The sequence below is a fragment of the Lepisma saccharinum genome, chromosome 7 (assembly GCF_977018435.1).
Source record: "Lepisma saccharinum chromosome 7, izLepSacc3.1, whole genome shotgun sequence".
Taxonomy (NCBI): domain Eukaryota; kingdom Metazoa; phylum Arthropoda; class Insecta; order Zygentoma; family Lepismatidae; genus Lepisma; species Lepisma saccharinum.
In genome coordinates this window covers 84,953,185-84,975,597 of record NC_139235.1, presented here as the reverse complement: position 1 = coordinate 84,975,597, position 22,413 = coordinate 84,953,185, and the positions used below count along the sequence as shown (strand labels likewise).

Sequence of the window (22,413 nt, the reverse complement as noted above, 5' to 3'; positions counted from 1 at the left end):
AAGATCTTGTATCTTTTTAAGCCACCAAAGTATGATGTCTATATTTTCTTCACCCCAGGAGGGGAGGTTATTGTGACTGTCATCTTTTTATAACATTCACAATTAAGTTGTATTAATGATAAAAATCTTTGATAAGAAGAAAGACATTTCATTATCACTGTTACTGTTCTAACTATGTATTATGGGATATAGTGTAATATACATCAATTCGTAAGTAGATTTCAGTATTTTTCTTTCCTAAAACAAATAATATTTGTTTTAGTTGCTAATACAAAACTAACAGCAACAATTTTCTCTTTCCCTCTTTCCTTGTGTGCATTTTCCCTTTCCCTCTTTCTCTGTTTGCATTTTCTCTTTTCCTCTTTCCTTGTTTGCATTTTCTCTTTCCCTCTTTCCTTGTTTGCATTTTCTCTTTCCCTCTTTCCTTGTTTGCATTTTCTCTTTCCCTCTTTCCTTGTTTGCATTTTCCCTTTCCCTCTTTCCTTGTTTGCATTTTCCCTTTCCCTGTTTGCATTTTCTCTTTCCCTCTTTCCTTGTTTGCATTTTCCCTTTCCCTCTTTCTCTGTTTGCATTTTCTCTTTTCCTCTTTCCTTGTTTGCATTTCCTCTTTCCCTCTTTCCTTGTTTGCATTTTCTCTTTCCCTCTTTCCTTGTTTGCATTTTCCCTTTCCCCTCTTTCCTTGTTTGCGTTTTCCCTTTCCTCTTTCCTTGCTTGCATTTTATCTTTCCCTCTTTCCATGTTTGCATTTTCTCTTTCCCTCTTAACTTGTTTGCATTTTCTTTCCTCTTTCCTAATTTGCATTTTCTCTTTCCTCTTTTCTAATTTGCATTTTTTCTTTTCTCTTTCTTTGCTTGCATTTTATCTTTCCCTCTTTCCTGGTTTGCATTTTCTCTTTCCCTCTTTCCCTGTTTGCATTTTCTCTTTCCCTCTTTCCGTTTGCATTTTCTCTTTCCCTGTTTGCATTTTCTCTTTCCCTGTTTGCATTTCTTTCTCCCTGTTTGCATTTTCTTTCTCCCTGTTTGCATTTTTTTCTATCTCTCTTTTTCCTGTTTGCATTTTCATTCTTTCTCTCTCTGTTTCCCTTTTTACATTTTTTCTTTGTCTCTCACACACACACAACCTCTTTCTCCCTATTTTATTGTATTTCTTCCATTCTTTTTCTATCTCTGTTTTGTTACTCCATGTAGACAAATGAATAAATATATTTGATAGTACACTTACCTAGAAAGAGCTTTCAAGTCATATTGCTTTGCAATTACTTCGGACTGCACAGGGACTTGAAGAATCAGCACAGATTCTGTATTAGTTGCATCATCTCCCAACAGATGGCTCCCGTTGGAGTTTCTGTATCGCGAACCTCGTCGACCAACTTCATTTGCGTGATATCCTTGGACAAGGGCGGGAGAGTTGCTAGTGAATAGTCTGCGGAGTAAAAATACCTGTTGTTACGTAACATGCGCAGAAGTATAAATATTTTCCCTCATAATTTAAGGAACCTCAGTTATTTTATAATCTATCATAATTAAAAGTTACGATTTTTAATGAAAAAGATCCTTATTTTACAGGCGTACATATCACAATCCAATATTTTTCTTTCAGAATAGAAGTGAATGATATTTGAATCTTACCTATAGCAGTGCTTTTTAACTTTATGTAACATGAATTTAGTGAACACTGGAAACATCTTGGATATGTTAAGTGCTGAATGAATTTTCAGATTCCTGTAATAAGTTGAACGCGCGAAAGGACATTCTTGACATTTTCCATTGTTAAATCCAAACCTCGTAACACTATGACACAGTGCTTACTCTTATTTCATTGGGTAGAATACAATGAGTTTATGTAGGAATTTATGGCCCTTTAACTAACGTAATCAAAAAATTCGTATGGCTTTTTTAGTATACGAAATGTTTCCATTTCGTGTGCATGCCACTTTTTCATATCATTCTAACAAAGGGTTGGGGATGAGAACAAACCATTTGACTACGCTGGGGCCCAATTGTGACCACTGTAATCATAAAATATTACTTTTGGCAAAATGTTATGGAACGTTTTTATTTTAGTGTCGCTTGTCGCTTGCGTATTGTTCGGACTGGGCTGTTTGCTCAATACCGGGCATCGTGTCGCCTAGGTCTGTTGTTCGCGCATGCACGATGAATGTTCTGCTTTAGAAGGGAGAATTCAGACCGAAGCGACGCGCAACAGGCGACACGTGTCGCTTGAGGATTTCACCAATCGAGCGCACGCTTGTGCACCCTGCCATCCCGCTACGATGTGAAACGTTGCCGCTCATTAGCTTGTTCCCAAGCGACACGTGCACGTGTCGCCTGTCGCTTCGGTGTGAATTCTCCGTGTCGCTTTACGACTGTTGCTTGCCTCTTGTCGCTTCGATCTTAAAGTTCCCCCTGAAATCTATTTATGCAATTGTGTTTTGTACGCGGTGCAATGCAAACTATAGTAAATATCCATGCACAATTTTTTTTCTTAAATAATTTGGTGGTTGTGCAGTTCTCATTCTGAAGCTGGCTGGTGTTATCATGTTTAATATCATCAGAACATATTTATATAAAATTGTCATTTAATAAGTAATAAAACACATAAACGTTCCAAATAGTTACCTGAGTGGTTCCCAGTCATTTTCCACCTCCTCGTATACCTCATAGCTTCTTTTCCTACGCACACTGTCACCTTCCAGGCGCTGACGGATTTCCTGGAAAATACAATGTTGATAGAGAGAGGAACCATAGGGGTGATAATATGTGTTGGTGTTAACTGGTTACCGAAGAAAGGATTTTGATAAGAGTTACACTGTCCAAGTATTACAAGAAATTCTTTATTTATGGGCGAAGTTCAGCCTGTGGCTGCTCTACCACTTAACTATCTAATACACAGGGCTCGAAAAATCCCAGTGGCCAGGTCGCAATATTGACGTTATTTTAAGTTTGCATGTACGAAATTTTGAAGATTCTAAGTTCAAATTGCAGTACAGCGTAAGTCAGCAAATGATTTTTTTTAAAAACTCAATATGCTGACCAAGGCAGAAATTTATATTATTTTAAAACATAAACTAAACGTAACGTTTCAACCAAGACCTTGCTAGAAGGTTGAAACGTTACGTTTAGTTTGTCTTAAAATAATATGCTGACCAAGGCAGAAATTTATTTTGAGTTTTTCATATCATGGAAACAAGGCTTAATGGTGTTATGATTTTTTTTATCAACGTTGTGAACATTTCATATAATCAGTAGCTATTGCTTACTCTTTGTCCCCCAACCCCTAATTTTCTGCTTTGTCACATGATTTAGCGATGTTTTGAATGCGGTGATGCTCAACTTCTTATAGTATGCACAATTGCCAGTAGGTGGTTTCCTGGCGCCTGATTTTTCGAGCACTGCTAATACATATATGTGTGTGTGTGGGAGTGAGTTTGAGTTTTTGTTTTAAGTCCACTTTATGCACAGATAGGCTAATCGGGATGGGACCTACAGTTTTAAAGTGGGATCCGAACCACTATGTATGTATGTATGTATGTATGTATGTATATATATATATATGTATATGTGTGTGTGTATATATATATATATATATATATATATATATATATATATATAATGGTAGATTCGAGTTATGGCTTGGGAATGGGTGTTCTTTGCTAGTGTTGCTTAATCAATTTCATCTGTGATAATCATCACTCATCCTTAGTCAAGATTGTCCAGAATTTGGAGAAATGCGACGTAAAATAACAGACCTATACACTATTGGATGGAATGTTCTCTTTGTTAATAAAGGGTGTTAGTACCAACCAAACCACTCCATTGCCAGACATAGAACGTTTTTTTTGAATTAAACTAATTTAAGCACAAGTTGTTCATTTTTATTTTTTACAAAAATAGAGGGAAATAGTGCAAAGAAAGCTGACTCCTTGTTTCATTTCTTCTCATTTGGTGTAATATAAATATGTGAATACTTATATTATTTACCAGACACACAAATAAAACATGTAATGATCATTGTAATTTGCAAGTAAATTTCCAACTGGAAGAAACTGTAAAAGTAATTAATTTATAGTTAAGTTTCAAGTACCAGTAGCAGAGCTACTTTTTAAAATGAGTAACTGCAACTGTTAGTCAGTTACCTTTAGAAAGTAATCTTCCCAACACTTCCCAGTTGATAGCATAAACTCTTACCTTGAAAAATTTCGGCATAAACTCTTTCACTTTGATGTCGTCCTTTGCCGGGGTCCACTTGAACTCGAACTCAAGACCATCGATGAGTCCTTCCTGGAAGAACAGGACGAACTTCTCAGCAACAGCCAACCTCTTCTCTTCAGACTTCAGAAGTGACACCGTCTGAACTACAGTACTCAGTATCAATTTCAGGAATGGATTTTTCTGCTTCAACTCTGACAAAGAGCTAAGCACACCTGGTAAAAGAAAGAGCGGGTAGATGGCGTTAGTGATGTACTTGAAAGTGGACAAATTAAATGCAAATTTAACTACCAGTAAAGTTTCTGTGCCGTGTGGGAAAAGTGGCAATTATTTTGTGACATGCTTTGCTTTCGTATCTCCGACTACTATTTCATTCGGGAGAAACTGTTAGTAAAAGATGGCTAAATGTTCTAGGAAGCGATTTGAACAAAGAAGTTTATATTCTGTGACTTTGTTGTCGATAAGATTTTATGAAGCAATGGAGTACTGCATGGTACCACTTTCTCTCGCCCATACTCATTCGATTGATTGATTGATTTGGTGTTATAAGTCCACTTTATGCACAGTAACGCTAATCGGGACTGGGCCTACAGTTTAAAGTGGGATCCGAACCACTTGTGCCTCCATCGGGTATGGAATCCGGGAATCCTTGATTACAAGGCGACCACGCTACCACTGCGCCATCGGGGAGGTACCCATACCTCGCTCGAGCGTGACGACAAGAGTAGAATCTTCGCCCGACCCTGTGGCCGAGTGGTTAGCACATCGCGCTGCGACGCCAAGGGTCCCGGGTTCGAATCCCGGTCGGGCATGGTTGTTTGTGAATGTCCATTCATCAATTTCATCATTTCATCACTCATCCCCATCTTCGCAAATTAGCCAAGAGGCACAAAACGCGAAGTAAAATAAACTAAATCAATCAAACTAAAATCAAGTAGAATCTTCGACCTACAGGCAAACTGAGTCGCACAGTCTTGAGCTATAGAGGTGTGACGTGACATTTCATCGACTTTTCAGCATTTTAAACTCGAGACACATGATACTCTTAGTATCATGCTCGATACATAAGACCATTTGAAATTGGAAGAAATATTTTGACTCGCCCTGTAGTTTTGTGGCGGCGTAAACGTATTTTCTAGAGCCAAAAATATAAGCATAACGATCATAGTCACCATAGAAATAGATATGTTCTCTACAAACAGGAAAACAGGAGTCACTTTTCGAAATAGCAATCTCTCGGGACAGATTCCCGTTACACACAATACTTAGTTACGCCCCCAATTGCTTACGTAAGGAACGAGAGAGATTAAATGATGATCAGCCGAATAAAGAACACCCGTCGAAGATTTCTTCCTTGAAGAATTGGGTGCAAGCCAAACGCGATAATAACAGAGTTGGTAACTGGCGCAGGTCCACTGGCTGTCGGCCTAAAATCTCGCACGTTCTGCTGTTACGCCGCGAAGGGAAGACGTCCAGCACGAAGCACGCGAATTGATGCGACTTTCACTTGTTTCGTGTCTATATGTACATGTTTATATTCTTTACTCTTGTATAATTGGCAAGGATTTCGAAGAGTCAGGTAATTTGGATGCTTGCTGGATCTTCCTTTCCTTAATTTTGCGGTATTTTTGTGTTTATGTCAACCTACCTACGGGCAAGTCAAGAGTACAGGAAGTTTACACTGAGGTGTAAAGTGGGATCCATGAGTATTGCCGTGCAAATTGTCCATCACCATGTCCGTGCACTTTATTTGACCCAATAAGAGCTTCAAGAATTAAAAGAAAACTCAAAACAAGCTGTTGACAACTTCTGCACCAGCATACATAAATATCCATCGCTTAAAAACACACAGGATGTAAGAGAAAAATTAATGAAAATAGTCGTGGACAATTTGCACGGTAATGCTCATGGATTCCACTGTACCAACAGTGTTGTAACAATCCATTAGAGACGAATACTTTGTGACTGAAACTCTTGCTCTCGCTCGAGACTTGGTTAAACTAGAATATATGGTATTCGAAAACCTACATTACCTTACCATACTACAGACCCGTAGCTAGAATTGATCTCCAGGGGGTGGGGGATCACAGGTTATCAGTCCATTTTTCAAATATTGAATAGTATTATATGAAAGTAAATTATGTTTGTGGAAGGGAGGTTCATTAAGTTTAATATCTGAAGAAAAAAGAAAGAGAGAGAGAGAGAGAGAAAGTCTCCCTCTCTCTCTCCCCTCTCTCTTCTGTCCCCGCCCCTCCCCCACTTTGCGTCTCCCTCGCTCTTATTCTCTCTCTGGGGGATATCCCCTTCTCACCCTCCCTCCCTCCCTTTCTCTCTCTCTCTCTCACTCACACACACACACACACACACACACACACACAAAAGAAAAAGAGAGGAAGGGATGGAGAGAAAGACAAAAGAGAGAGAGAGAGAGAGGAGGAGAGGAGAGAGAGAGAGAGAGAGAAGAAAGAGGGTTCTCACTTTCTACTTTTCTTCTTCTTTCTCTCTCTCTCTCTCTCTCTCTCTCTCTCTCTCTCTCTCTCTTTCTTTTCCCTCCCCCCCCTCTCTCTCTTTTGCCGCCTCCCACTTCCCATCTCTCTCTCTCTCTCTCTAAGAGAGGAAAGAAAAGAAAGAGATGAAATGAAACATTTAGAAATATCATACAAATACTAGTTTTTCCAATCTTCTAAAGCATCTCCTGGAGTGTTAATTGACTGCTCCTGACATCATCCTTACTCACACTCCACACTACTTTTGATGATACAGAAAATGACCATGGAAGAAAAATGCACAGTATTCAATATGCCTACCGTACATTCTACCCCCAGCCGTAGCAATAAAAATTCACTTCGTTAGCAAAACTTGGGAGCCGTTGACCTTTTGCCGCATGGGTAGCAAAGGGGAAGCTACAACAGGGGCATCGACGAAGGGACAGATAAAGAAACTTCCCTGTGCAAGAACTTTCTGAAGTCTATAGAGAATTACTCAGATTTCTGCTCATAAACAAGGTGAACGAATGTAATAGCTGGTGTTCAAGTTATGTAAATTTATACTTGACAAAGTTATGAGCAAAATTATATATGCTGTCTACATTTTCACTCTTCACTGCAAACAAATTAGAATACAAAATAGTTTTACTCGGTGGCGGCGATCGGGTTCCAATACTGTGTGGGGGGGCACGGCCCCGCCCTGGAAAATGAATGTCCAATTAAAAAGTGTATATTTCATTTCAGTCACAGTAATTTATGTTAATTATTATAAGGCGTTGTAGGAGCATGATAATTTCAGACTGAAGCAGTGAGGAGACATCACTATTATGGGGATAACTGTGCCTCCTATGCCCCCCGAAAAAATTGCCTTCCTTACCCCTCCCTGGAAAAAATCCTACGGATGTCCATGATGCAATGACAGTATACTTTTCCTTGATGCATAAGGTTTGGCATAGTGCGGGAGCAAAAGTGGCAAAAAGTGGGGGGGTAACTGCCCTCCTCGCCCCCCTAATCTACTGTCAGGCTACGGGCTTTCTATACTAGCACCAAGATATGTGAAACATCGGGAAATAACCGAACTACTGCAACGTGTGAAATCCTTGGAACGACAGGAGGATTTACTCCCACCAACAATCCTGCCCTAATATTTCCCCCACTAGAAATTTCCATGGGGGTGAGTTTATGTTGGAAAAAACATAAGCAATGAGCTTTGACTTCAAATATACTTTTCTAAGGATAATAAAAAGACACACGCAGGACGAAGAATAACGTCTGTCTCTCTGTTTGTGAGTGTCGCGTGAGCTTTCTCTCTCTCTTAGGCCTCAGGAAATGATCACAAAATATATTTCGAAATAGCGTGGGTAAGTTTTACCCATACGCGCGTTCTTACGGACTAGGTATGCCTAGCTAAGTCTATGAGTGGTTGCAGTGCCCTACGGCGCCATGGTTCCCAGTTTCAAATCATGGGGAAGATTATTTACAAAGTCATTGTTTGGATTTTTTGGGTTTTAAGTGCACTTTATGCACAGAAAGGTTAATTGGGACTGGACGTACAGTTTAAAGTGCGATCCGAAACATGATGTGCCTCCACCGGGTATCGAACCTTGATTACAAAGGGATGACGTTACCGATGCGCCATCGGGGAGGTCCAAGATCCTTGTTGTAAAACCTAATGGTAAGAGATCTGAAGGAGGCCAAGACGAAGATGGAATACAAATATTAAGATAGACCTGAAGAAGTTTATAATTATGGTAAAGAGTGTATTGCCCAGTATATAGAGACATGAAAAACTTATTTTGGTTCGACAGTGACCTGTCGGATTTAGGAATACCAGAGACTTGGGCAAGACATGATAAGAACACAGAAGAAACGAACACAGTATTTTAGAGTCAGGCAAAAAAAAATGCCCAATAGCAATTGCTTTAAATGTTTTAACATTCAGGCGTGCCTTCCCTCACTGACGGCTGAGCAACTTTCCTTTTGTCCGGGGGGACATTTGACCCCCGTTGACCCCACTGGCGGTGCTCTGATTCGTCATGGAGCTGGCATAATTGTTGCTTATGGTGCATGCACTCAGTGCACCATTACCATTAATTGGCTCATATATCTTTCTTCGAACTGTTCCTTCGAGATCTGATCTCTTCACTTGTTGCTTCTGACCCGACATTCATCTCAATATAATGAGGTAGGGATAATAATGCTCCGTGGCTGAGTGGTTATCACGTAACACCACGATGGCAAGGTTCTAGTTTGTAATCTCAACTAAGTAAAGACATGTATACTTATTGTGCCGTTAGAGCGCGTGTCCGTGTAGCATCTGGAACCACTCAGCATGCCGATGAAATCGGATGTGTAAGGCCTCAATTCAGGCCCAATAATTTTATTTTCCACAGTAGTTTTGCCCCCTCAAAAAACACTCCTTCAACTTCAAGTTATCATGTTTCTGCAACACCCTTCCAAAAACTAGCATAAATTACTGTGACTGAAATGAAATATACCTGTGTGTAATACATAAGTTTATGATAACATCCGTAATGCAGTGGGGCCATGCCCAGAATGCACTACGTCGAAAGTGAAGCTGGCAATTGGGTACCTCCGGAAAGGATCACCTTGTACACCCCCAACTGGAAAGTTTTAATTTACACCCTGTACTACTTACCCCTGTCCGTCTGCAAGGTTGTGTTTCCTGGAGAATAAACAAGATGGCTGCAGAGGCACGGGTCGATGGCCTCCACTGGTACATCCCCTCGGTAGTAGCATAGCAGCTGCTTAGTTGGACGTGGCTCAGTCGGGCATGAGTCTGTTAAAAAATAATAGGGCAAGTTGTTAATGCACATGAGCCTCATGTGACGTTATATCTTTCTCTTATAATTTGCAGAATTCGGAAAGTAACTTTTTAAAAGTATCTGAGTTGCAGTTAGTTACTTGGTTACAGTTAGAGTTATTTGTTTTGAAAAGTAACTGAGGTTTAGTTAGTTACTTGGCTCAAAAAGTAACTGAGTTAAAGTTCATTACTTGGTTCAAACGGTAACTGAGTTACAATTAGTTACTTGGTTCGAAAAGTAACTGAGTTACAGTTAGTTACTTGGTTCGAAAAGTAACTGAGTTGCAGTTAGAATTACTTGGTTCGAAAAGTAACTGGGTTGCAGTTAGAATTACTTGGTTCGAAAAGTAACTGGGTTGAAGTTAGAATTACTTGACTCGAAAGGTAACTGGGTTACAGTTAGAATTACTTGGCTCGAAAGGTAACTGCGTTGCAGTTACAATTATTTGGTTCAAAAGGTAACTGAGTTGCAGTTAGAATTACTTGGTTCAAAAGGTAACTGGGTTGCAGTTAGAATTACTTGGTTCAAAAGGTAACTGAGTTCTGAGTTACAGTTAGAATTGCTTGGTTCAAAAGGTAACTGCGTTGCAATTACAATTACTTGGTTCAAAAGGTAACTGAGTTGCAGTTAGAATTACTTGGTTCAAAAGGTAACTGAGTTGCAGTTACTTGGTTTATAAAGTAACTGAGTTACAGTTAGTTACTTGGTTTATAAAGTAACTGAGTTACAGTTAGTGACTTGGTTTAAAAAGTAACTGTTTTAGTTACTTGGTTAAAAGTAACTGAGTTAAGTTACCTCATTTATAAAAAGTAACTAAGTTACAGTTATAATCAATTATAAAAAGTAACTAAGTTACTTCTACAGTTACTTTTTGCTTGAAATTTTCTTGCAAACATTTTAGACACAATCAGTGATTTTTAATTGTAACAAAATAACCATTGTGTTTTATTTATGTTTCTGGTATCCAATATAAGTCTTAATATGTCTATATTGTTACAAAATATAGGAAACTTAAGTAGTCGGTTATCCTTGAATGACAATTTCTTATTTCCTTATTCACCCATTATATGCATTGGCTGAAAACACTTTCTCTTATGAAACAAGAAAGAGAAAACTAAATATTGCATTCAATGCTTAAATACTATTTAAAACCTCTTAGAAGCTACTTTGAATATAGCCATAATATTTGCGGAAAAATCAATTTTTTGTTAATAAACTGTTTTTTTATTGGCAGTGCGAGGTTATGGAAATAGGATCTTCAAAATTTGTGGTGAAATGGAATGACCCTGTGTGTTTGTGTGTAACTTGGGGGAGGGGGGGTTACGATCTTGGTGCTTAACAATGGGCAGGTAGAATCGCAAAGATTTTCATCAGAGTCAAGAATTATTTTTTTAAATAACGGTTACTTTTGCGGAAACCAAAAATAATAAAATGTCTTTGCTCCTGAGGTCCCAGGTGGTTAACAAGAATACCATGAACTTGTCAATTTTTAATAAATTTTATGGGGGGGAGTGCCCTTGCCCCCGCCAAGTTACGCCTGTGTGTGTATGTGTGTGCGCGTTTCCATACTCAAACATGCACATGCAAATTCATATGTGGAGTTTGAACTTTGTACCCCCTTCCCCAAATCAAAAATGTTCTTGCACCACTGTCCTTTGACCTTTTCTACGTGCGTCTATGAATACATTCAACGTAAGGACACAATTCTAAAATTTCACCCCTACCACCTTAGAAAGAATTCAGTGCGTCCTCACAATCTTAGGCATATTTCCATAATGTCTACACCCACAAAAGGTTCCATTATCAGTTCAGTCATCTGTCATAAGCTGATATTCTCACTCACACTTCTAACGGATTCGGCGTGTCGTTCGAACGCATAAAATACGTCAAGGTCTACCGAGTAGCGGTCGCATAATAACATTGTTCCAATCGCTTGGAACGAACAAAAGGATAACGTGACCCTGTTCTACGATATAATCAGTCACCGTGATTGGACAAGAATCGCAATGCAATACTCTGGTGTCGAGAGCGCTGCCCCGCCCAATGTTTCTGCAGGAGCAGGTCTTCGAACGTTTGCTGTCTTCTTATCGGTTGGAAAAATCTGCAGTTCTTATCAGCTGCTAAAGGATGAACCTTGTATTGGAGCCAGGTTCAAGTAACCATCCATCAATAGGGAATTAATTACTTGAGAACTGGTTTGCGAACCCAATTAAGCCTTTAGAAACTTGAAGTGCTGTGGTGCACTGTATCTGAGCGTGTGTTGCAACACTTGTGAGTTGATTTTCCAAAACTGTTAAAGGGACGGTTTTAACTGGCACGTATCTAGAAATGTATTTCGTAAGGGGGGGGGGGCTCGAACCAAGTGTAGCAGAAATAATATAAATGTTTAAATTATAACTATATTAAAATATGTAACTTAATTAATATTCTATTGTTACTATTACATGAATGGTAAGAAATGATGGCATAAGAATAGATATAAAGTGTAGATCGTCAGGATTTGTATTTTTTTTAAAACAGTACCCTGGCGAGGAAATCAAATAGGTAAAGAATTCAATATATGTTGAATATGAAAACAGAATATTAGATTCAGATCACGCTCTACGACGTCAGGGGTTCAGGGTTCGAATCCCGACTTGGGCATTGGTTTTCGTGAGTGTCCCTTTATCGATTTCATTGTATCATCACTCATCCTCATCTTCGTGATTAGCCAAAAGTGGCAGAAATGCGAAGTAAAAATCAATCAATCAAGATTCAGTTGACGAAAAGTAAAGTTCCTGATAAATATTTTATGATATTGTCATTCGATACTACCATTCAAAGCCGTAAGATGCCAATATAATCCTTCGTGTAAGTTTGAAGGAAATATATAACTCTTCATTATACAACAAATGCTCAACACGTCTATTTTCATTATTTAATGTTATTGGTAAGTCCTTCTGGGAGGGTCCGTACCCCCTTGGACATCGCGGCATCGACTTTCAAAAATTGAATTTGAGCCCAACTGGAGGTTTAGAAACACTGCTTTAGAGAGGAATATACATGTGAATATATATCCTTTATACCAATCTAACCCCCGCCCAAAATCTATTTCAAGTTGGCGCTACTGCCTGTGAGCCAGAAGTCGTCAACTTAAATTGAAGAAAAATATTTAAACTTTAAGGACACCCTGTAGAACTGATCACTAAAAATGGAAAACACGATATACGCTTTGAAGACGTTTAATGCACTGTTGTCACAGTTCATAGTAATTCCCAGTACTTCACAGGAAATCGGCAAGTGAAGTGAAGATAAAATTAGTAAAAAACTGTAGGAAAGAAAAATTTCCATAACTTACCTGAAGGGGGCGATTCTTCTGACACCACATAATGGCACCCAAACAGCGCCAATATAAAAAACACAATTTTCATATTCCCAGCAAGGTGTAAGCGTTCCCTGAAATGAAAATAATCACAATGACTTTTATTCTTTTTTTCGCCAGCAGATGGCAGACCTGCGTAAATATAAAGAAAGCAACAGATTTCATTAACAAGTACAGACTATTATACAATATACCTCTCAACTAATAATAGTAATTTAGTGCTTCAAGTGGAACTGATATTAAGTACTGCAAAGAGTATCGCTGTATATACAGATTTTGACCCGTCGAAAATATCTGTAAAAGTTGTGACTTTGAAGAAGACATAATTGTATTAAAATTAATAACATCGAGATAACTCCTCTTATGCTCTTACGGAGAAAATATGGTTGTTTACTTCAACCGATTACTGTTCTCACTGGCGTAAGCAGGGGAATAAAGGAAAATTGCATATTCTTACCTTATACCTTTTAGTCTGTTTTCTTCCCTCCTCTCTTAGTCTTAGTTTTCTGTTCGTGTTTACTTCATTTGTTCTTCAATATTTCTCTGTCTATGGTACATTACTTTGTCATGTTTCTATCTTTTTCATCTTCTGTTTAGTTTCTCTTCATTTCCTTCTCTCCCTTCCTTCTAATATTTATTCTTTCTATCTCAATCTCTTTTTCATTCTCTCAAATTTAAGTCTCTCTCTCTCTCTTTCCCTCCCATCTCTATGTTGCTTATTTTTTTCTTCGTTCCTTTCTTTATACGTATTACAGTAAAAACTACATATCCCGGAACATCTATAAGAAGGAAACCTGTAAATACGGGGGAAAAAGTGCCCAGAATGGACAGATTTTATGCCTGAAACCTTAACGCGGAAACGGAATGTTTTTATTCTCAGTAAGACGGAAATTTCTTCCTTTATTTTCTTTCGCTCGCAAGAAAACAATGCAATACTGTAAGTGGAACACTCCTCTGTTGCCACTCGCTTGTCGGTAACATTGTCGATATGAAAGAATGCGCTACATTACTCATAGCCGTTACGATTCCGTTTCATTCTTTCATCTCTTACCCTCTTTCTCTACCTTTCTTTGTCTATTTCTCCTCTGTTCTTTCGTCATCTTTCTATTTTTCTTGTTATCTCTCTTTGATTCTTTCTTTTTCTTCACTTTTATCTTAATCTTTCTTCACCTCTCTTATTCCATCTTTCAATCTTTCTGTTTCCCTCTATGCACATCGCGCTACGACGCCAGGGGTCCCGGGTTCGAAAAGATACATAAGTGTGCGTACTGTACGTTCTTACAATCGTGTAAAAAGTGTACCAGCATGTTGTGTAGTTACATAATTGTAATCTCTGCTATGCTTATTGCGACTGTATCGCATTTTTATTCATGTACGTACATGCATTAGTACTCTACATTATAAGTAATGCGAAATGTAAATCTGTGTTTCCATTATTTCCTGCAGCGCTCTATACTGTATTTAAAGTCAACCCTGTGTAACAAGGAAAACTGTTAAGACGGAAAATTGTGCTCGGAACCATCATGTTCCGGGATAGACAGGTTTTACTGTATTATATATTTGTCTCTCTCTTTCTTCTATATGTTCCCTTCTCTCTCCATCTGTTTCGTTTTCTCATTTCCTCTACTCTCTCTCTGATTTATCCTGTTCATATATTTTTATCTCTTTCTCCCCCGCTTCTGTGTCTCTTCATTTCATTCCCCCTCTTTCTTTATATCTAATATAAGTTTCCCCCCTCTCTCTCTATCTCTCTATTCTTTATTTATCCCCTTTTCTCTGTTCTTTCCTTACATCTCGCTTCATTTATTTTACTTCATTCTCATGTTGATTTTTCAGATGACAAACTACAATAGTTGGCAACACTGCTGTATTGTGAAGCCAAGATAAGCCCAACGGCATTTGCTAATTTTGGCTCAAGGGCATTGGAAAAAAGCTCATGCAAAAATGCCAGCGGGCTGCATGCACGAAAGAATTGGTTCGCCTCGGGTCCTGCAAAATGCCCGAAGGAATATGATAACTGTTCAACGCACATATGCAAAACGTGACTCAAAAAAAAACAGAAGACAGAAAGAAAGATCTTAGAATGTAATGTGTGCAAGAGACGGGACTGGGCCAAGGACTGTGGAGGTTTTACGGGTTTCTCGTGAGTTTTGTGAGCTCCGAATCGCCAATTAGTGAGGGCAAAAGTTGGTTAATGGGGGATGCTGTAAAGCGTTAACGCAGAAGCTGCTTTTAAAGTTAAGTTGTAAGCTCGATCGATGACTGTGAGATAACCGAGCTAAGCCTGTGTGTGGAAGTGCAGAAAGATATCTTGTTAAGAATTGCAGTGGGTATCTTGCCGTTTCGAAGCTCGTTCACAGATATATACCGTGGGTATGGGGGTCGCTAGAAATTTTTGTAGAGATCTAACGGTGATGAAGCTTGACTAGAAAAATAAATATTATTATTATTATTATTATTTAAGAGTAGTAGTATAATAATGATTATTATACAATAAGAACTAGTACAAACTAATATAAAACTACTGTATTATTACGATTATTATTATTATGTAGCACAGTCGTTAGGGCGTCTGACTACCATACGAGAGACCCTGGTTCGATCGGAGGAGAACTGGGATTTTTCCCACCTGTTCAAGCTGCTCCGGCGCCCACCCAGCGTCGTATAAAGTGGGTAACTGGAGAAAACTCTGGGGGGTTAAGGCGGCCAGGGGCGTCGTGCTGATCACATCACCCCCAGCTTCGGCCGTGAACATGAAAGTGCGGGGCCCTAACTTCACACCTCCTATACGCTTTCATGGCCTGGTACAATGCACAGGGGAGCACGTTACTTTTTTACATTACTATTATTATTATTATCTTTGAGGAGACTTGTACTAGACCCACCGGATGAATGAAAATCCAGTACAGCTGTTTCTCCTTTGTACAAGAAAAAGCTCTCAAATGATTGATTGATTCATTGATTGATTTGATGAATTTCACTTAGCTTTTCTGCTACTTTTGGCTAATCGCTAATCGCTAAACCCAAAGGTTTATGACTGCAGTAACACAAGCCTTCCATCTGTCCCTATCCTGGGCAAGATCAATCCAATCTTTTCCATCCTTACCGATTTCCTTTAGGTCCATTTCAACGTTATCCATCCATCTTGGTCTTGGCCTTCCTACTGGTCTCTTACCATCAGGTTTCCCAACAAGAATCCTGTAAATTCGTTTCCCTCTCCCATTCGTACCACATGACCTGACACTTTAGTCTTCTTCATTCAATAACTTCAATAGTTCCCAAACAAAACAGGAAATTAAGTCAAGGATACAATACGAGTTATCATTATAGGACTAATATAAATACGGAATGGATGAAATGGATAAGGGAGCCAATAAGACCAGGCACATATCTAGAAATATGTTTGGGGGATCCGAACGAAGTGTCTCGGGAATACTACTACTGCTGCTGCTACTACTACTACTACTACTAATAATAATAATAATAATAATAATAATAATTTTTAAATTGAAATAATATTAAATCAAATTATTACTAATTACAATGTATAGATTAACATTATATTATTATTACATAAATAGGTAAAATATAGAATAGAGAAACCTTTAACAATGCATATTCATCATCTATCTTACACTGTATTAAGATCAGAATAATTTGTATAAAAGCAAATGCCCTGTCAGTGAAATGAATGAGAAGAATTGAATATTTATTCAATAGCAAAAAGGATGTTAGATGCAGTTGGAGAAAAGTAAAGTTCCTGATTAATATTTTATGCGTGTTATTATAAGTAGTGGTGTGCATAAATCTTCTTTGGTTATGTCATTCAAAGCCGTATGATCCCAATGTAATCCTTGCCTTCCAATAAATTCAGAAGGAAATTAATAACCATCGATTATACAACAGATATATTTTCATTATTCAATTTTAGTATTGACTAAGTCTTTCGAGGGTGTCCGGATCCCTGGATCCCTTCCCCCCTAAATACGTCCTTGCAAAGAACTAGCTAAAATTTATTTATGACTTTCTAGTGTTGGCAAGGCAAACCCACATAACCATTTCGAAACCACTTCGACAATCTAATGACCATACATAAGTGAGTATTGAACAAAGACCTTTCTGTCATGAATCGTAACTCTCGCACACTCCTGGTGGCCGAATAATTGCAGCGAAAGGTCACATTGACACACACGAAGTGCCGAATCTCACAAGTGAAACCGTACTGGTCCATCTGTCTTCCTCGCCGTGGGTGAAAGTGTGAACGCCACATATGCAATATTTCATCTGTCCGCAGGCTATAATTTTCTCAAAGGCCCCAGCGCGAGAAGATTTATTTCGCGAATTGTGATTGGAGCTATCGAACATATCAAGGGAAATGCTGTTAGACACGACATTGCATTTAGACGGAAATGAAATACGGGATTCAAGGCATGTAAGGCATCGTATGTTAGGAGTTCTGTGCAGTGTTGCAATCCGAAATATTTTTTCTTTAGATAGTTTGGAAATCACGTGGTGATCACTAGGGAAAGGAACTTTAGGTAATTAAATGTTTTTTCTGCGATAAGATACAGACCCTCATTTTTGCCAAAATTCTGATTATAGCCTTATATGTCAACACAGCAAATTTTATTTTACATAAAAACACATATTTTCCAGTTTTCCGTATGTAAATACATATTTTGCGAATTTTCATTTTAAATACATAAAATCGCTCATTGACTTCATCCACCTCGAAATCCTCGAAGGAAAAATGTTTATAGGCTACTCTGCACCTCTTTCATATCGAGAGTGCTAGGTTTGTTTTGTCTTTGAACACCCTCGCTGGCAGACTTCTGGCACCTCGCCTACGATCCTATTGGGAGAAAATAGCTGTAAGTAGTAGCTGGGGCTGGCTACACGTAATGATAGCAAGGCTTTTTAATGAAGCAATGCAGCTATTGTGGCCGGAAGGCATAACATTTGACAATGTTCTTCTCCTCGTGACAGATGCTGCAGCTTACATGTAAAAAGCTGCAGTAGGCCTTGCCGTTAGCTACCCCAAAATGGTGCACGTTAAATGTGTGGCCATGCGTTGCATAGAATATGTGAAAAGAAAAGAGCTCTTTATCCCAATGTCGATAAACTGGTTTCAAATGGCAAGAAAGTTTTTATCAAGTTGGCTAGAAGAATAGACAATTTTAAACAAAAATGTCCTGAGGTTCCCCTTCCCCCTACACCTGTAGTTACGCGATGGGGCACTTGGTTGGATGCAGATGTTATGCCCAGAAGTTTGAAAAAATTGTATCTGTTGTAAATGATCTCGACAAAGAAGAATTCTGCAAGAACTGTTGATGGAGCCCTCCGAAAAAGTCGAATTGGCATACATCTCAACAAACCTGTCCATTCTCTCTAATTCCATATGAAAGCTTGAATCGTCCGCGAACACTTTGGCAGCTTCCATTGTTAAAGTCCGTATAGTAGAATCGAAACTGCAAGAACTCACTGGATCTAAGTGTCTAAATGTACAGAATTTTTTGGGAAAAAAACAAGGTTTTCAAACTTTGTGCCAAATTGCATGTGTTTTGGAAAGTGAAGTAGAGGAAGAGGAAGCTTTGGAAAACTTAAGCGTTAGTGACATTTCGTGATTCAAATATGCAAGAATTGTTTCTTGTGACGTGGAGCGATCTTTCTCACAATATAAGATGCTTTTTAGAGATAATCGTCACAGATTTACAATGGAGAATTTGGAAAAAACTATGGTGATCCACTGCAACTCTTCCAAAAAATTGCTCGCTAAGAGGTAATCATTTAGAAACTAATTTCAGGTGTTTAAAATGCATGTTATAGTTTGTTTTTGTTACCAAATGTTTTTATTTTTGTCACATATTTTCCTGTTTTTATCACATATTTTCAACATTTATGACACATAAAAAATAAATATTTCTGTGTTTTTTAGCACATAAAGTTCCGTTCCCTAGTGATCACACGAAGTAAGAGCAAAGGCGAGTTAAACTAGGCCTGAAATTAGGGGGGCAGGGGCTCCATCTAGAGAGGGGCCTACACTGGAAAGAAGAAACTCTTTGAAAAAGCAGCAATATGATAAACATGAGATACTGGACTGTGAATTAATTAATTTCTTGACAACCGTACTCAATTCCCATGCAACTTAAAATTTCAGAAAATATATAAATATATTTTCCAGTGGCTGCGATATGGGGGTGTGGGGGTGATTGCCTACTCCCCCACACTTTCACCCCTCGCACTATGGCCCCTTAATGCTAAGCCTTTTCTACCAAGAAAAGTATACCATCCTTGCCCCCCCCCCCCCCGCAGTTTTAACACTCAACCGCCGTACTGATATTTACTTCTGGAGTACACGGTCGTATATATGCACATACTGTAAAGTGTAAAGGGAGAGGTTTACAGTAGTTCAAGGAAGAGTAAAGTATTAAAAGTTGCCATTAATTACAAGTATTATTTCCCACTGTTATTTATTGGCTTTGTATATTATTATTATTATTATTATTATTATATGTACTACAACTATTTAATTAAATATTCGTTTCTGGATAACTTGACATGTATTAATATATTAGCCATAACAATAGAGATATTCTTCATCTTTAGAAATTTCTTATAATTTAGTTTTTTTTTAAATATCCTTTATATTCGATTAAGTATTGGTATGAATATTGTAGACAAGTCTTTTCCAGTAAGAATTTCTGAGACAATTCTAATGAAACTCTGAGGAGAGCATTATTAATGCAATTGAAGAAAATATGTTAGTCTATGCAATAAAAATACGTTGACTACCTATTAAGACATTGAAAATCATTTCGCCCACTATCAAATGTTAATTCGATTATATAATTAATGAAAAATTTTACTAAAGGAATGCCAACATTTCACTGACTCCATATATTATATTAAAATATTGAGTGAAACATGTAATTAGCATACATAATTAAACGGGCCATTTTATTTGTCAAAATATTTTTTTATACACTGGGAACTAAGGGGAGTAGCTGCTTTTCTGAAGGGGAACGTGCTCCACCCTACCCTCGTCTAGCAACAACACTGGCAAATATTAAGACTAAGCTCGATAGGTGCTAACTAAATGCTGTTCCTGATATAATACTTGTGATTCTCCTTAAAAAAGGAGGGAGGCTACTTGTGCGCCATCTTGCGTGTAAGTAGCGAAACAGTCGGACCGTATAGAGTGAGCGTTCCCTATAAGTAAAAAACTGGGGCAGAAACAGTTGAGGAGTCAAGGCTGCGTGCGACAAGTTACGCCATTCTCCCAACCTTGCTCCACACTGTCAGTATTCACGGGCACCGCACTGTTCGTGTGTGGACACTTGCTTTGCAAGGTAAGCGGTTGCATATATGAATGATTTAGCAGTCGGATCTGTCCGAGATAGCCTACTGTGGGAGATTTCATCCGGTGGATAACTAGTTTGACTCCCTCTGGCGTTGTCTTCAGTGGTTGCCTATCTCACGGCCAACACCCACTATTGCTGATTTAAGTGGCAAGTTCAAAGCCAATGGTGAAATATGTGTGGTATGAAGAATGCTCCTTCGGTATCTAGTCCTTTTAAGCATTGTGAGTTGTCATTTACATATAGCCATGATAGCGTTCAAAAATATTTTCAAGCGGAAACTTTTTACTGGTTAAAAATACGTTGCAAAAACCTTCACCAATGCATTTCTCGTGAAATTCTAGCCTGATTTGATATATCACATCACCCATAGGCGTAGCTAGAACTTTATTTGGGTGTGCACAAAGGAAAGAAATGCGGTCTTGTACCTTTTTAATAGCATATTTTGCAACACAATCACTTGGCTCGTTAACTGCACTGATGTTTGTAAAGGAATATAAATTCACTAAATGACAGTGTTGAAAATTTCCGAATATATGTAGTAGAAGAAAATCAAATTGCATAGAAATTACACACAAACAAAATGTTCATAAATGTTACATACAAATACATCAAAATACACGTTATGTATAACAAGAGACGTCTGTGAAAAGGTACAATGTTCTTAAACTCATCAATAACTTCATTTACATCAATAGACTAAGCTTTTTCCTGTTCCACAAATAGCAAGAGCAGGGCTTCCAATCTATCCTGCTTCTGATTTGCTCTTAATTTAGTTTTAACTTGGGTCAGCTTGGAAAAAGCTCTCTCTCACACGTGCAGCTTGTGACAGGCATAGAAGAAAATCGCTGTAGTACAGAGTAGAATGCAGTAAATATCTTCTTTCTCCAATGACATCAAACAATCGAAAAACTACAGACACTCGTTTCATCAGCGATAATGCACACGTTTGTACCAAGTAATGACATTTTCAACTTCTTACAAACTGCCGCTTATTTTCTCTCTTATTGAAATATCTGTCTTTAATTCTCTTTGATAAAGCAGTCCATTAGGGTGTGCCTAGGCTACGCCTATGAATTACCCCCTTTCCATTTAAAATTATTGAGTTGAATGCAATATGGCGAACCTCTGCTTGACACAGGCAGCTGTGGTTCCCCCGGGCCTAACATGTTTCTATCATGACCAATTGTACCCAGATTTTATAGGGGGAGTTAAGGGACTTTCGACTCACCCTGTATGTTTGCATCATACGGACTTTTCTCCAGAGGGGAGACAATTAATATTTGCAAAATTTAAAATTTATATTTTTTTCAAAATTCCCAGCGGATGGACCAAATTTTAATGTTTGAAAAAAAATTTGCATTCAAATGAGCAGTCAAAATCATAAAAGTTGTATTATAACTTTTGCAATTACACAAATTAATTTTCCAGAGGGAAGAAAATGTCCCCACGGTCCCGCTGGATACGCCCATGCGTTTACCTGCCATCATAAGAAAGAAGTGCTTTAAGACAGATAGGGAAAAGAGAATAGGAGAAAGGGAGAGACCGAGAGAATAGGAAAGAGAAGAGATACGTGAGAGACAGAGAAATAAAGAAAGAGAGAGAGAGAGAGAGTAAATAAATGAAATACAGAAGCGAGGTAAACACAGACTGAGATGAAAGAGAAAGAAAAGCGATACAGATATACAGCGAAAGAATTAAAAATGTGAGAGAAAGGGAAAAGAGATAAGAAGTGAGACAGAAAGAAAGAATAAATAGAAGTGAATAGAAGTAAATAAAGCTAGAGAGAGAGAGAGAGAGAAAGCAGTAGAGAGGCAAAGGAGAGAAACAGAGAAGCACGAGAAAGAAAGAGTGAAATAGAAAGAGAGAAGAAGAAACATCACAAGATCAATAGAGAAAGAATAAAGAAAAAACAGAGAAAATATGAAGGGAAAACATAGAAAAAGAAATGATCAAGAAGCGAGAAACTAAACACGAACGAAGAGGTACTAAGAGTGAGAGGTGATCGATAGCTAGAAAGTAGACGCGCGGAAAGAGACAAATTACAAGTAAAAGGAAGGGAAGAAGAAGCAGGCATTGTTTTCCTTATCTGAAAGGGGGGCCCATGTGTGCAGTATCAATTGTCGTCTCATGCCACACCCACACACTCTTTTTGTTAACAGTTGTTAGGCCAAG

The 22,413-nt window shown here is 38.3% G+C and overlaps 1 protein-coding gene across 1 annotated transcript in view; it reads right to left on the bottom strand.

The window, feature by feature from the left end:
- LOC145990540 (uncharacterized) overlaps positions 1-22,413 on the bottom strand; it is a 66,729-nt gene that overhangs the window by 24,295 nt on the left and 20,021 nt on the right. Inside the window, exons 2-6 of the mRNA XM_083126233.1 lie at positions 12,857-12,954; positions 9,354-9,494; positions 4,188-4,423; positions 2,619-2,710; positions 1,222-1,422 (exon numbers count right to left, since the gene is read on the bottom strand). Coding sequence (XP_082982359.1) covers positions 1,222-1,422; positions 2,619-2,710; positions 4,188-4,423; positions 9,354-9,494; positions 12,857-12,954 — 768 coding nt within the window. The remainder of the gene's footprint in view (positions 1-1,221; positions 1,423-2,618; positions 2,711-4,187; positions 4,424-9,353; positions 9,495-12,856; positions 12,955-22,413) is intronic.